This window comes from Stegostoma tigrinum, chromosome 4 (assembly GCF_030684315.1).
Source record: "Stegostoma tigrinum isolate sSteTig4 chromosome 4, sSteTig4.hap1, whole genome shotgun sequence".
NCBI classification, from domain to species: Eukaryota; Metazoa; Chordata; class Chondrichthyes; order Orectolobiformes; family Stegostomatidae; genus Stegostoma; species Stegostoma tigrinum.
Genome location: NC_081357.1, coordinates 8,222,998 through 8,240,184, shown reverse-complemented (window position 1 = coordinate 8,240,184; position 17,187 = coordinate 8,222,998). Strand labels below are relative to the sequence as shown.

At 42.2% G+C, this 17,187-nt stretch overlaps 1 protein-coding gene across 1 annotated transcript in view; it reads right to left on the bottom strand.

The window, feature by feature from the left end:
* The window catches only part of brox (BRO1 domain and CAAX motif containing), a 48,377-nt gene that overhangs the window by 15,918 nt on the left and 15,272 nt on the right, over positions 1-17,187 (bottom strand). Inside the window, exons 4-6 of the mRNA XM_048530833.2 lie at positions 3,908-4,003; positions 3,749-3,821; positions 1,227-1,332 (exon numbers count right to left, since the gene is read on the bottom strand). Of these exons, the coding sequence (XP_048386790.1) occupies positions 1,227-1,332; positions 3,749-3,821; positions 3,908-4,003 (275 nt within the window). The remainder of the gene's footprint in view (positions 1-1,226; positions 1,333-3,748; positions 3,822-3,907; positions 4,004-17,187) is intronic.

Here is a 17,187-nt window from a genome sequence, read left to right as displayed (position 1 = left end):
AGCACGCAGAGACCAACATCAGATAATAGTGTGGAGCTGAAGGAGCAGGAAAGTTGGTGTTTCGGGTCAGGACCCTTCTTCAAAAGAAAGGTCCTGACCTGAAACATCAACTTTCCTGCTCCTCTGATGCTGCCTAGCCTGCTGTATTCCTCCAGCTCCACACTGTGTTATCTGACTCCAGCATCTGCAGTTCTTACTATCTCTCAGAGACCAACATCAGATATGATTTCAGAACCAGGCTCTGTGCTGGATAATCGCATGTGTGATGAGAATTATGCTGACAACCAAATTAAGGTTGTTAGTTAGGCTCACACTTGCATGTACTAGAAGCTACTTCTATTAAGAAATAGTGTCTTGTTCTTTGCAGATAGGAAAAAACGTGCACACGTTGTACATGTTCCAACTCAAAATAGGTGACAGACATTTGTTAGTTCATTTCTCAAGGCAATACCTTGACCAGTCAACCTGCTTAATCTGAAATTTAAACAAAGCGTGATCATTAATTTTCAATAATCATTAACTGGTACATTTTCCATGACAATGTATGTACCAGTTGGAGTCCACTTACCCATTAATGGGCACTCTCCCCTCATATATAGCGTAACTATCTCACCTTAAATTGGTATATTTGTGTTTTGGTCCTTTGAGTGCAGGGCAAAAAGTTTCAACAAAACGTGTACTTTTTTCACCAATGCTATGTCCCCCATCATTTTAAAGTGATGATTTACCTATACATTTTTCTCTCTGTACTTCATGCCTGCTTCCTGCTATTCCCCTTACTTGAAACTGGAATCATTAAGCATTCAAAGGCACAAAATAATAATAAAAAAACTGCTCAGCACTACAACACATTGCATCAGTTGGACAACAGCTACACTGTAGTGATTTGGCACCAGCACCGATTGTCGGGTCTCATCTCGGGCAGAGCTAAGGTTAACAGGTTTCCTGCCCTGAAGGATATTAGGGAAGCAGATTGGACTTTGTGGTAGTCCAACAGCTTCATGATCACTTTTACTGTTAACAATTTAATTCCAGTCTTACGTTTTGTAAAGAAAACCTCAACATAAACTAGCATAGTGGAAGTTGAACTCAGGCTGTCTGGGTTATCAATCTAGTAACATCATTCACGAAATACCATTTAATAATGGAGGCCAAATTTATACTGAAGTAGCTTTGATTATAGAAAAAGAACTGAAAGTACTAAACACACAGCTAGCCATTCATACCTTCTTGAGCCTCAGCTTGGCACTGAATGATGTAGGTATCTAGAACCCGTGATTCAAGATCCTTCCCTTTCTCAGGTGCTGTAACAAGCCTGCTTACTTCACCTTCCTTCAAAGATTAAAATTAAATTGAATTAATCACATCAATTTGAATGTACTAAGAGATAATAACAAAAGGAGGACGAAGCTCAATATACTTCAAAATCAGTCACCTTCGGCCTAGATGTCCTTTATGCTCTCTAGCACTTCAACATAGTGAAACAAAGTTATATAATGCTTTCACATCGAAATTGGAACTGTCTTCCTAGGGTCTTTGGAGTTTATGATGGGAATAGATTTCTATCCAAGCACAGCTGTCATTTCCTGCTTAATGGTAACAATTTTTGCAAGGTCAGATTGAAATACATGCTGTGTACATTCAAGAGTTTCCAAGCGCTTAACTATATGGGAATGAGCAAGTTATATACCCAATACAGGTAGTTCTGCTGTAATGCAGGTTTCAAAGTGAATTGACTGTAACACGACTGACGAATAGTGGACGCAGTTTGGAAAATGCAAATTTTCTGCTGTAAACATGTAGTGATTTTCTAGTGATTTCCCTATAGTGTGATTCTTTTTTTCCAATAGCACGACGTCACGCATGAACGCAACTATCACGTTATAGGAGAACCAGCTGTAGGTCACATTCTAAATAGCAGGTCAGTACAACCAATACCACGGGACAGAGGCAGGTGTAGGAATGTTTGTACCAAAGTAAAAATATTAAAGTCACTGCATATGGTGCCAACCCTTGAGGCAATCAGCCTCATATAAAGGTTCAAGAAAATACAAGATTTTCCCTACACGTTCCCTAGATTGAGGTCGTAGGCCTTGTCTGGGTCAATGAGCTAGGGAGAGTACAACTGACAGAACATCTCTTTGGGGTGGCACAAAATTACCCAGTACCCAGGAATCAGTATTTAAGGAGGAGAAAAAAAAAAATCACTTAATCAAGGAACAATAAGCAGAATATTCTAAGGAAGGGTCACTGGATCTAAAACGTTAACTCTGATTTTGTCCTTCACAGGTGATGTCAGACCTGCTGAGCTTTTCCAGCAACTTCAGTTTTTGTTCCTGATTTACAGTATCCGCAATTCTTTCGGTTTTTAACAACAAGCACAAGCAGCAACTTGAAAATAAACCAGATCTGTCATGACCTGCAAAATTGCTGGATTGATTGAATTATAATCACAGATATAGTTTGTAGCACAGGAATAAAATATCATTTTTTAGGGAAAGAAATCTGCCATTCTTACCCAGGGTAAAGACTTTGTTTTATTTTTCTGTATTTAATGATTGTGGACTGAAATGGGAAAAGCACTTTTAAAAGCCAAGGATTGCTACACTCTTTAAAAGCAAGTTACCAGATACTCATTGTAAGTGTTGTTTACACAGCTGCTAGTTTCTAACAAGCTTAAGTAGAGGAATATGTGCAAATGGAGCTGTGGATGCAACTGTTTTGGCAGAATCCATAGCACCTCTGAAGCAGCTGTTGTTGGCTTATAGGTAAAGATAGTTTATTTTCCCTTTCCAGATCCTGCAAGCAGTAATTTTTCATTGATAATTCAGAGATCTTTATAAAGGAAAACCAGTCACCCTATCCATCTTGCAAACAAGGTCAGAAGCTTGTGTTTTCAACTACACCTACTGGACCATAACCTGGTGTTGTGCGACTTCTGACTCTGTCCACTCCAGTCAAACACCAGCACCTTCATATAAATCCTGCAAATAGATTACGGTATTTGGAGAAGGAAGATTGAGAAGTAGCATTCTATTCAGCACAAAATTCTATTTAAAGGGGACTCCAGACCCACACTGATATTGTTGACTTTTAACTGTCCTCTGATATGGCTGAGCAAGGCATACTGTTACATTTATTTTTAATTTGTTCATGGACAAATAAATCACTGACAACACCAACATTTAGTGCCCTTTCCTAACAGCCCAAGAGAAGCTGGTGGCGAGACAGCATCTTGAGCTGCTGCAGTCTATGATGTGGTACACCCACAAGTACGGCAGGGATACGGTTCTAGATGAAAGAATGCTGCCAATAAATAACTGGCACTTATTTGAGGATGGGGGGGGCGGGCGGGAATGATTAGAGGACTGGTGGCAAGATAAGGAAAATGATCACGTTTCCACTAACAAATGAAACCAAAGCTAACATAACATAGCATTGTTGAGAGTGGTCTACGGTTGGATCACAAATTCCAACAGATACAAGCAAAGTCCTGAGAATGTTGTACTGTTCTGGAGCATCATTACCTTGAGGGTAGGATAAGATGGATGGGATACATTCTCCTCGCTGTCATTTACCAATCTTACTTAAAGGAGCATTGAGACAATCTACAACCAGGCCTTAATTACCACTGCTGTGAATCACAGAAATTTGTAACTTTTAAAGGCAGCCAATTGGCCCATCAGTCAAAAGAAGGAAAGAAAGATTGAGAAAGCCAGATGTTAAATTTAAGATAGTGATTTGTCACCTTAATGTGTTTGAAGATTCCAGCTGCATTCCTCAAGCTTCTGTGCACGTCTTTTGCTTCATCCACTGTTATACTAAGCACAGATGAATTGACATTAATCCATATTATTTGAATCCAGAACATGCAATACAAGAATGGTATATTAAATGATGTACTTACTCCTCCTTTCCAGCTAGTCTGGAGGCATATTTGGTATGCCACAAAGCTATGTTAAACTCCATGGAAACCAGATCAAAGATAGCATCCTGCTGGGCACTACAAGAACAAAATTGAAATATTCTAATAAACATTTGCTTCATAAAGGAATAAAATCTGCATCAAGCTACCTTGAAGTGTAATCTATTGCAGTGGCTACGTGGGCTGACAGGCAAGGAACAAGGGCATGCTCTTTCCCTCCATATTAACGGTGAAGAACATGCATGGAAACTGCTTTAAGCAGATCAGAGAGAACTGAAGTTACCACTGGCACTTGAAAATAAGACAGCTGATTCCAAGAGAATGGAATGCAGACATTACATTCATAAATTACCTTTTTAAAACAGGGCTCATAAAAATATATCACCTCTTCTGAAGGAGTCAGCTCCTTCATATGTTTAAGAGTCAAAATGCACACAGATAGGGCTTCCATTTCCCAGCCAAGTGACCATCCTGCACTTGCAAGCCTAGACAGTGAATGGTGGAGGAATTTTCCATTGAGTAAGACCATAAGACATAGGAGCAGAAATTAGGCCATACGGCCCATCGAGTCTGCTCCACCAATCAATCATGGCTGATCAGTTCCTCAACCCCATCCTCCTGCTTTCTCCCCATAACCCTGGATAATCAAAAGATCTAGCTTATTCTTAAACGTACTCAATGGCCTGGCCTCTACAGCCTTCAGTGGCAGTGAATTCCATAGATTCACTACTCTCTGGCTGAAGACGTTTGTCCTTATCTCCATTCTAAAAGGCCTTCTTCCCTCTACTCTAAGGCTGTGCCCTCGGGTCCTGGACTCTCCTACCAATGGAAGTATCTTCCCAACATCCATTTTGTCCAGGCCATTCAGTTTTCTGAAAGTTTCAATTAGAAGGATGAGGGGGGATCTAAACTCCAATGATTATAGTCCCACAGTCCTCAAATGTTGCTCATATGTTAAGCTTCCCATTCCTCGGACCAAGCTAGTAACCTCCTCTGAACATACTCCAGGGCCAGTGCATCTTTCCTGAGAGATGGGGCCCAAAACTGCACACAATACTCCAAACGTGGCCTGACGGGAGCCTTATAAAGCCTCAGTAGTACATCCCTGCTTTTATATTTAAGTCCTCTCAAAATAAATGCGCTTGGCTTCCTAACTACTGACTCAACCTGCAAGTTTACCTTGATAGAACTCTCAAGCCTCTTTGCACTTCAAACTGCTGTATTTTCTCCCCATTTAGAAATTAGTCCATGCTTTTATTCTTCTTATCAAAGTGCATGATCTCTCACTTTCCCACGCTGTACTTCATCTGCCACTTCTTTGCTCACTCTCCTAACCTGTCCAAATCCTTCTGAAGCATTACCAACTCCTCAATACTACCTGTCCCTCCATCTATCTTTGTATTGACTGCAAACTTAGCCAGAATGCCCACAGTTTGTTCATTGAGATCATTAATGTACACAGTGAAAAGTTGTGGTCCCAACACTGACCCTTGCAGAACACCGCTTGTCACCGGCTATCATCCTGAGAAAGACCCCTTTATCCCCACTTTCAGATTTCTGCCAGACAGCCAATCTTCTATCCATGCTAGCACCTGCGTCTAACACTGGCGGCCCTTATCTTACTCAGCAGCCTGTGCAGCAACTTATCAAAGACCTACCTGAAGTCCAAGTAGATAACATCCATTAGTTCTGCTTGGCCTACCCTGGTCATTACTTCCTCGAAGAATTCTAGCAGATTTGATAGACATGACCTCCCCTTGATGAAACCATGCTGACTTTGCCCTATTTTACTACACATTTCCAAATATTCAGAAATCTCATCCTTTACAATGGACTCCAAAATCTTGCCCATGACTGAGGTTAGGCTAATTGGACTGTAATTTTCCATCTTTTGCCTTACTCCTTTTTAAGCAGGGGTGTCACGTTAGCAATTTTCCAGTGCACTGGAACCCTCCCTGCCTCTAGCGATTCCAGAAAGATCACCACTAATGCTTCCACTGTCTCTTCAGATATTTCCTTTAGAACTCTGGGGTGTAGTCCATCTGGTCCATGTGATTTGTCCAACTTCAGGCCAATCAGTTTTACTAGCACTTTCTCCCTGGCAATGGCCTCATACTCAGCTCTGCCACCTGACTCTTGAATTTTTGGGGTTTTACTCACGTCTTCTACCATGAAGACTGACACGAAGTAATTATTCAACATTTATCATCCTGTCATTGCTCAACATCCACGTAGAGAAGATTGACAAACTGGCTGCTCTCCTTTACTTGCCTTGACACGGAGGTCAACTGCAGCATCTCAATCATCATTCCAGTTAATATTATTGAACACATCAAATATTGAACCTGGGATGTCTTGCACTGTTTGGTTTAGTACAATGTTAATGATATAGCAGACCTTGAAAGATTTTAAGAAGCAGAGACTGAAACTACCTTGTCAGTCATGTTCACTGATTTCCCGAACTGAGCATGCCAGTTGTAAATTACCAACTTTATTTGGTTTTAACCCTGATTGCCCTGCATTTGTAGACTTCCTTTCCCATTTTGGCAAAACCTTTGACCCAGGTTTCTCGACATATTGCAGCATGGAAACCTTCTCTTCCCAATTCTACAGCATGTAAGGGAACCAGGACAAGCTTAATCATTAACAGAAATTGCAAACTTTCCAACCTTTTTTCTTTAAAGTCTCCTTTTCAGCAATTAATGTATCACTATTGCCTTGACAGTATTAACATTTCATTTCATAGTTTGGAACATCACAGTGAGATATTTCTAGCAGAAAGTTCCAGAATTCTTTGTATGAAGAAGTGTTTCCTAAATCTCTGAATGTCTGATTTTAAGGTTAAGTTTCTTTAATCTTGTATTTCCTCATGAGTGGAAAATATTTCACTTTATTGATCTAATCAAGATATTTCAAAAACCTGAAAACCTCACTTAAAAGACGACAATATTTCAGGAACGTAAATCTAATTAATATCTTACTCATAATCTAACCCTTGGCATCATGGTAGTATTTCATGCAATGCACGCCTTCAGCAACCAGTATAACTGAAGCTATGGTGTCCAAACTATAGACAGTACTCCAGATGTTGTCTAACAAGGAAGAAAAACAAGATGTTGAAAACACTCAGCTGGTCTGACAGCATCTGTGGATGGCGAAAGACAGATGAAGTTTCATGTATATTTGACTCAATGTCAACTGTTTCTCTCCCCACAATGGGGAGAGGTGGTGCTTTGTCAAGGCCAGAGGAGTACCTTTTGGGAGGTTCAGCTTAATAATTACCCAGTTGTTAGATGAGGTTTTTCATTGTTCAACTTTTCCTCAGTAACTATCAGCTGCATCTGGGAATCTGCCAGGTTGCAATGAAAAACTACAGTCTGCACTGCTCCAGTGACAATTTGGTAATGGAAATGTCTGGGTCATTGTGTTGTTGGGAATTTTTGATGATAGAGTTCCACAAACCCAAGTTATAACAGTGAATTATAAAGCCCCAGCACAGGATTCTACTTTCAGTTCCTTACATTTTAAGTACCCATCCATTATCTTTAATCACTGTCTTCTACCACCCAACCAGGTCAATTATTCACCTTCAATTCCACAAAGTTCAGCTAACAATCTGGTATGCAACAACCTATTGAATGCCTTCTGAAAATTCACAAACAACATCCATTGGTACTCCATTGTGTATCACTTGAATTAATTACTCAAATTTCAACCGTTATGAATGTACGTTGGCTTTGCCGAGTCAGCTCAAGTTTCTACAATTGTTCATTCATGCAGTCCTTGTTTAAAAAAAACCCCAGGAGCTGGAACCTGATCTGAAAATTGCATGGTATTATCTCAGTTTTGTCCAGATATCCATTAATGAATGCCACTTCTGACTTCACGACCTTCAGTGCCTCATTCCATCATTGTCTTACTTCAACGATTGCGATTGCCAGAATGATTGGTCATTTCTTCATGAACAATATGCATGCTTTGTTTTGCAGATTAAAAGCTTCTTAAAGTCTCTATTCTGCTCCCCATTCTTTATATTTCTCCTTTGATAGATACTATTATTCTGATAGTGATGTATAAATACAGGTTAGCCCTCTAATTTCTCTCCAAGTATTCAATCATTGTCTTTGATTATAAACAGCAGTATTCTCCTAACAGAAGATGTTGAACTAAAAGGTCTAGGTTTCTCTCTGATCTGTTTTGGAAGCAATTGAATCCAGAAATCAGCAGAACGGGTTTTGAAGGAGATAATTACTTTTCTAAAACAAAATACAAGGAACTCTGTTGAAAACAAGCACATATTGACATGTATTATGACTTGCCCTTTTTATCGTCCTCCCATTCCTGGGGTAAGCAGCCACACTGCAGACAGGAATGAGGGTTATAGGCAAGTCTAAAAGTAAAGCAGTGCAGAGGTTACAGTGGGCAGAACCTTGGATATAATTACACATAGAAGGAAGGTAACACAGTTAGGTAGCATGGAATGGAAACATGGGATCAGAGCTTATATACTGGTGACTCGCTGAAAATGCCTTCAGAAACCATTTTACATCAGGCACTCACTGCTGGCTTTCTGCAGTATGTACGGGTCTGTGTCACCTAACAAGTTAAATCACATTTTTTTGTTCTTTCATGGGATGCTGCGCCAGCATTTATTGCCCACATCCCGTGTTATCCTTGAGAAGGTGACAGCGAGCAACCTTCTAACAGCGCAGCAGTCCATTTGTTGTGGTTAGGCCCATAATGCTATTTTAGAAGAAGCTCCGTAATTTTGAACCAGGAAAACAGCAATATATTTCCAAATCAGGATGGCAAGTAGGTTGGAAGAGAAATTGCAGGTGGTGAAATTCCCACTATCTACTGCCTTGCCCTTCTACATTGAAATGGTCATTGGTTGGGAAGGTGTTATCTCAAGAGCCATTTGAAATATTGTACACCTGGCTGGGATGCTCTTCGGAGGTTGGTGCAGACTCAATGGACTGAGTGGCCTTCCTGTGCACTGTAGGGATTCTACGATTATGTGAACATTACCACTTCGGAGATGGAGGGTGCTTGCTGAAGCAGAAGGCAGTTGGACACTGCCCTGACATGCCCTTGACCTGAAATGACAACCACCATCATTTGTGCTTGGTATGATTGAACCAGCAGAGGATTTCCCCTCACTCACTCAAAACAACCCACTCCCTAACCAGAGACAGTAGGAACTGCCGATGCTGGAGAATAACAAGGTGCAGAGCTGGATGCACACAGCAACCTAAACAGCATCAGAGGAGCAGGAAAGCTAATGTTTTAGGTCTGGACCCTTCTTCACAAGTAATAGTTGTCATTGCTAAACTGGTTCAGGATAAGCCAGGGTCCCAAAGTAGACAACCTTCACTGCTCTAGCCTCAGGAAAAATCCCTGAGACATCTGTGAAGAGCCACAATGCCAGACATTACTGAAGACTGACCTCTCTATAGACTAAACAACTTTAGCTCAGCAAATGAGAAGGCTATAATTTGGCTCAGGGATTTGCATTCACTCAAACTAAATAAAGCAAGTGCTGACCAATGACAGAATTATATCAAGCAGTGCATGCTCAGTTCTGGGTCTTGCAAGCACATGTAGGTTTTACTACAGTCTAAATACTTCACCTATTACAAACTGAAGGAATGGGCTGTTTGATTTGATCAACCAATCATTCAGTCTTGCTGTTTATATATCTAGCATAGCACCAGCACTGAATTTCAAACAATGTTGTTGAAAGGCAGAAAGCCGTTTTGGATTGAAGGCAGCGTCCTGTCAAATGGAGAATATAACACATGTAACCACTGCATAGCGGCACCATGAATATGCTTGCTTGACTTGTTAATTTTTTTAGATACTTCACTTTGCAATATAATTTAAGTTAAGCCAAGCACTTTTCAGATCTGAAAATGCTGGGTCTTTGGTCCAATTTTGCAAGTTCTTATGATTCAATGAGAAATGATCTGATCAGGATAATCATCATTCAACAAGACACAGCACAGCTATTTCAGCATCAAGCCTGCAAGGTGAGCAAAAGGGGGTCTTGTGGCACAATGATAGCGTTTCTACCTCTCGGTCAGAAGTTTGGAGTTCAAGTCCCACTTGCTGCAGAGTGTCATAACATATCTGAACAGGTTGACTAAAAATATCTGCAAGATAAGCAAATGGTTAGGCCCTATTAATAAGATCTCTGACAAAACTAATTTTATAGCAGGTGGCATTATAGGAATCTCAATATGTACACTGAAATAGTTAGCTGCTTCTTCAGAAGAAATGTTAATTCTATTCCTCTCACCACAGATGCTGCCAGACCTGATTTTCTCCAATATTTGTTTCTAATTTAGTCTTATTGCTCATTGAAAATCCTAAAAACGTTTCCACCTTACATCAAAGTGGCAATTTTAAAGAAAATTGGTGCTGCTAGGCATTTTTAATCCACATTGCTTTTCTATATTAACCCAAAGTTCTTCTTCCATAAGCAGTTGTATCTACAAACAAGCTGTGGTTTATGGATGATTAAGGTCACTAATTACAGGGATTGCTGAAACAAAATATTTTGTTGAAATTTTCTTCTGCTCATCAGGACATTTAGAAAAATACCAATGTAAGGAGATGGTATTCTGTACCCATTAGTAGGTTAATTGGCAAATGCAGCTGTTTGCAACAGACAACATACCACCATACCAGGCCATGCTTGTAAACCACCAGAGTCTCCAACAGTAGATGTGATTGCACAATTGGACACCACTTGCTAAATAATCCTGAATGCACTAAGCACTGTGCTGACAACCAGTTCAAGATTGCCAGCTGGACTCTCAGCGTGGTATATTTGGGCATGCCAGAAGCTACATATTAATACACAGGGCTCTGTTCTTGGTAGATCGAAAGTATACTGTTGCAATTTAAAATAGGCAACAGCCATTCTCTGGCTCATTCCTCAGGGCAATGCTTTAACCAATTACAGTCAACCTGCCTGACAAATTTCCACAGTTAACAGTCAGTCATCAACTAGTGTACTTTCCATAGCAATAGATCTATCAATCCCAGTCACCTTTCCAACAAATCAACATACTCACTTCTCAAACAGTATAAAACTTACTTCCCTTTTATTTTGCAATTCTTGCAAATGCTCTGGAGTGCAGGACAAAAAGCTGTGTCAAAAAGTGTCTTGTTCAAGCAATACTGGGGCTCCAAACTAGTAAACAACTATCAATTAAAGGGAAACATGCAGGAAGGAACCTGTCTCACTCTTGAATGTTCGACTTCCAATTTCAGAAAAGAACACAATGCACCTAAGTAGATTGGAGTGTAAAAGAGTGCATTAGGGGATTCTCAAAAATTAAAATGAAGGAAAACTGATTTCATTCAGAGTTCTACGGAATCTGCTGAAACTCTTCTTTGTTCACTAATATGCCTTAGGCATCAAGATGTTCATTTGTTATTGCTCTGTGTGCCTTCATTCCAAGGAATATTATTTGCTGACAATTTGCATTAGAAAGGACTTGAGCGATAAAAGTCACTATTCAGCTTTTAAAAAAGCACATTTCCATTGTTTAAGCTAGAGCAGAATTTGCAAGTCCTACACAGGTCCTCAATACGGTTTGTGACAAAGTGACTGTATGGAGTTCAAATTCTGGTTGCAGCTCGTTGGACTGTAAGTCACCCACTCATTGATGAATAGCACCATTATTACAGCTTGTGTAATCACAGAATTTGTGCTGTATGGAGAATGGATTACTCAATTCTAACTTGAATAATATTACTTTTCCTCAGAACTTTTCAGAATAAAATTGTTCCTCCGCACCATCGAGGATTTTCATCTAAATGAATTCCTGACTGAGTCGCAATTGGCGTGTATGAAAACTGGCACACTGGATGATGTGCTTGATGATCTCAATATTCCTGGAACTTGTTTTGATCACCTTCTGAAGACCAAGAAATTCCCTAGAATTTGTACAATGTGCGTTTATTACTTGAAGATTACATGGTTAATGATGGAGTTACAGTACTTAACACATACTTCAAGGGGAGGGGTTGGCCAAGTGGTATTATTGCTGGACAGTTAATCCACTGACCCAGATAAGTTTCCAGGGACTCTGGTTCAAATCCTGCCATGGCAGACGGTAGGATTTGAATTCAATAAGTATCTGGAATTAAGAGTCTTAAGAGGATTGCAGATTGTTAAGAAAAACCCATCTGGTTCACTAATGTCCTGCCATGGACTACATGTGTGGTTACTGCCCTCTTGGATGGGCAATAAATGCTGGCCTATCCAGTGGCAATCTCATCCCATGAAAGTTTTTTCTTTAAATGAGATAGGTTGAATGAACCAATTGCTCTTTTTGCCTGACATTGTTACATATTCTATACAGTATACGTGAAGTACCACACAACCTGGAATGTGATTACTTTGATACCTGTCGCTATCTAGGCAGCGAACTCACCATCAGGGTGAGGACAACACTACTGAGCTATTAACTACAATTTCAGCACATATTGCAGGATAAAACAAGTACTCAGGCTAATGCTTCCTTCCCCATATCCTGTCCAGGAATATAAAGGCTAATTACAGTTCTAGCTGGATGAGATGAGTTAACAGCACAGGTGAAAAGCTGAAGTGATTTAAGACCAAAACAGGTTCTACTCTTGAAATGAACAGTACCTTGGTACAGAGATTGTAGGAACTGCAGAAGCTGAGCTGGATGAACACAGCAGGCCAAGCAGCATCAGAGGAGCAGGAAAGCTGATGTTTCAGGCCTAGACCCTTTATCAGAAATGGGTGGAGGGAAGGGGGTTCTGAAATAAATAGGGAGAGAGGGAGAGGCGGAAGTAAGATGGATAGAGAAGATGATAGGTGGAGAGGAGACAGGTTAAAGAGGCATGGATGGAGCCAGTAAAGGTGACTGTAGGTGGGGAGTTAAGGGAGTAGATCCAGGGAGGACGGACAGGTCAAGGGGCGGGATGAGGTTAGTAGGTGGGAAATGAGGGTGGGGCTTGAGGTGGGAGGAAGGGCAAGTTAGGGACGGGGGAACAAACTGGCCTGGTTTTGGGATGTGGTAGCGGGAGGGGAGATTTTGAAGCTTATGAAGTCCCCATTGATACCATTGGGCTTCAGGGTTCCCAAGCGGAATATGAGGTGCTATTCCTGCAACCTTCGGGTGGCATCGTCATGACACTGCAGGAGGCCTAGTATGGACATGTCATCTGAGGAATGGGAGGGGGAGTTATAATGGTTTGCGACTGGGAGGTGCAATTGTTTAGTGTGAACTGAGCGTAGTGTTCTGCAAAGCAGTCCCCAAGCCTCTGCTTGTTTTCCCTGATGTAGAGGAGGCCACAAAGGGAACAGCGGTTGCAGTATACCACAATAGCAGATGTGCAGGTGAACATCTACTTGATGTGGATCTTGGGGCCTGGGATGAGGGTGAGGGGGGAGGTGCAGGGGCAGGTGCAGCACCTCCTGCGGTTGCAGGGAAAAGTGCCGGGTGTGGTGGGGCTGGAGAGAAGACTGGAGCGGACAAGGGAGTCCCGGAGAGATTGGCACCTCTGGAAAGCAGACATGGGTGGGGGGGGGGGGGGGAAAATGTCTTTGTGGCAGGGTCGGATTGAAGATGGCGGGGAAGTGTCGGAGGATGATGCGTTGGATCTGGAGGTTGGTGGCATGGTACATGAGGATGAGGGGGATTCTATTCTGGTTGTTATTGTAACGAGGGGTTTTGAAGGATGAGTTGTGGGAAATACAGGAGACACGGTCGAGGACGTCCTGGGTATGGGTGTGGGTGTGCAAGTTGCGGTCCTTGAAGACATCTGAGATGTGCAGGAGTGGAATGCCTCACCCTGGGAGCAGATGCTGTGGAGGCGAAGGAATTAAGAATAGGGGGTGGCATTTTTGAAGGAAGGTGGGTAGGAGGAGGTGTATTCTTGGTAGCTGTGGGAGTCGGTGGGCTTGAAATGGACATTGGTTTCCAGGTGGTTGCCAGAGATGGAAACAGAGGGATCCAGGAAGGTGAGAGATGGTCCAGGTGAACTTAAGGTTGAGGTGGAAGGTGTTGGTGAAGTCGATGAACTGTTCGAGCTCCTCGTGGGAGCATGAAGCGGCACTGATACGGTCATCAATTTAATGGAGAAAGAAGTGGGGTTTAGGGCCAGTGTAGGTACAGAAGAGGGACTGTTCCACGTAACCTACAAAGAGGCAGGCATAGCTTGGGCCCCTGCAGGTACCCATGGCCACCCCCTTTGTCTGTAGGAAGTGGGAGGAGTTGAAACAGAAGTTGTTGAGGGTGAGGACGAGCTCGGCTAAGCAAATGAGGGTGTCAGTGGCGGGGGACTGGTCGGGCCTGCGGGACTGGAAGAAGCAGAGGGCCTTTCAGCCATCTGTATGGTGAATGCAGGTGTATCGGGACTGGACGTGGTACAACAGCCCGTTGGGGCACAGGGATCAGTTTCACGTATCATTCTCAAGTGTTAGCTTGGCTCGAGTACAAGTTTCTAGATTGGGTCACAATCTTGTGGCTCAGGCACCATTCAAGGATTTGAACATTTCAGTCTAATACTAAGTGAATACTATGTTGTCTTTCCAAGGAGTACTTAAACTGATGGTGTGTGTGTGGCAGGTGCAAGTGGACTCATCATATTATTCAAAATGGTGCCGGAAGGTCTCTCAGTCAGCATTCACCCCTCAGGAACAGACTTGTCTGGCAATTTTTTGTTTGCTTCTTATGGGAATATACTGCACTTCATGCACTTGTCACATTTACCTGTAATTCAGAGTGTAATCTGGTCAGATTTAAGCAAAGTGGTAAAAGTTATCTTTCAACAGTGTCACCTGCCCCGACAGCCCCAGATACACCCATACCCTCAGTCACCACTGCAGATATCAGATTGGCCTTCAGAGTGAACCCAAAGAAAGCAACTGGCCCAGACAGAATCCTCTGTTTTGCACTCAGATCCTGCATGGACCATCTGGGGGGAGTATTCTTTAGTCTCTCCTTGCTACAATCTGAAGTCACCATCTGCTTCAAGAAGACTACCATCATCCAAGTACTAAAAAAAAACACATGCAATGTGCCTCAATGACTATCGCCTAGTGGTTCTGATCTCCACTATCATGAAACGCTTCGAGAGGTTAATCATGGCCCATGTCAACTCAAACGTTGCAGCCTGCCTTCATCCATTGCAATCTGCCTCCTGGTGAAACAGGCCCAAAGCAGACACCTTTTCTCTACCTCAACACTCATCCTGGAAACATCTGGATAATAAGGATACCTATGTCAGGCTCCTACTTATTTACTATAGTTCCACCTTCAACACTATAATCCCAACTAAACTAACCTAAAGCTCCAAGACCAAGGTCTCCACTTCGCCTTCTGCAACTGGATCCTCAGCTTCCTGACCCACTGATCACAATCAATGAGAACTGGCAACAGCATCTCCACAACAATCCTCAATAGTGGCACCCTGCAAGGATGCATACTCAGCTGCCTGCTGTATTCCCTGTACTCTCATGACTGTATGGTCAAATTTTGCATGAACACCATCTACAAGTTCACTGAAGACACCACCATTGTAGGCCAGACATCAAACAATGGCAAGTCAGAATACAGGAAGGAGACAGAACGCTTAGTGTTGCGCTGCAATGATATCAATCTATCCCTCAATGCCAGCAAGACCAAAGAACAGATCATCGAATTCCAGATGAGTGGAGGACACACGCCTATCTACACCAATGGAGCTGAGGTGGAGAGGGTTGACAGCATCAAGTTCCTAGGAGCGATGATAACCAACAATCTGTGTCACCTGCCCCGACAGCCCCAGATACACCCATGCCCTCAGTCACCACTGCAGATATCAGATTGGCCTTCAGAGTGAACCCAAAGAAAGCAACTGGCCCAGACAGTGACCAACAGCGTCACAACAATGCCTCTTCTTCCTCAGGAGGCTTAGGAAATTCAGCATGTTCACTTTTACAGATACACATTAGAAGGCATTCGATCTGGGTACCTAACAGCTTTGCAAGGCAATTGCTCTGCCCAGGACCCCAACAAACTACGGAAAGTTGCGTGAACAGCCCAGACCATCATGAAAGCCAACCTCCCATCCACTGATTCCATTTACACTTCTTATGTGGCCGACTTTGGCTGCCAACAGAATCAAAGATCCCTCTCAACCTCTTCCGCCAGGCAGGGGTGACAGAAACTTAAACACACATGTCAACAGGATCAAGAACACCTTCTTCCCTGCTGTTGTTAGGCTGCTGAATGGACCTCTCAATTTTCAAATCTACTGCTGGTCTTGCGCTTACGCACTTCCTGGGCAGCTATAACCTTGTATGCCTCACTCAGTCTAATCACTCTATGATCTGCCTGTATTTCTTGCAAAACAAAACTTTTTACTGTACCTAGGTACGTGACAATAATAAATCAAATCATTTGGATAAAATGGTATTCTGTAAAGAAAGTGATTGTTAATTCTGTTTCAAGTCAATTCCTGCTTCCTCAAACCTACATTCAGTCCCACCACTTACTGCTCATTCCCTGAGCTGTAGTCACCTCTCTGTTCTGGTTGTTCAGCCAAATCTTGTTATTCCCTCCTATCTGCCTCTTATTTCCTTTCCTTAGTTTTAATTCAACTTCAGCTAGTTTAGCCAGATTTCTAGTCCTTGCTGCTAATCCTAGCCCTAATTTTTTTAAACCTCCTTTCTGCTGTTAGTGCAGCTAAACACTTTATTAGCTGAAATTTCCAGCAACAAAATGATAGGTTTTTTTTAAAAAAGTGACTGAACACAGGTGCAGAGTTCTGCATAACAGCCTATTGTAAACAGGTAACCTATTCTTTACAGATGTGTTATTTGCTGTGCGACTGTGCATGTAATTCAGGATAAAATATGCTAATTACAGGCAAACATGAATTAAAACCAGAACATAGCTGTGAAAACAGATGTATATGCGCATAGATTACAAGGTGTAGAGCTGGATGAACACAGCAGGCCAAGCAGCATCAGAGGAGCAAGAAAGCAGAACCCTTCTTCAGAAAGTGTCCAGACCTGAAACGTCCTGCTTGGCCCATGTTCATCCAGCTCTACACCTTGTTATCTCATATTCTCCACCATAGGGTTCCTACAATCTCTGCATATGCACATAGCTGCCTGGCTCACTAGGTCACTTCAGAGATCAATTTAAAGCCAATCACATTATCACGGGTCTGAAGTCACATGTAGGCCAGACCAAGTAACACAGCAAGTTTTCTCTAAAGGATATTTGTCC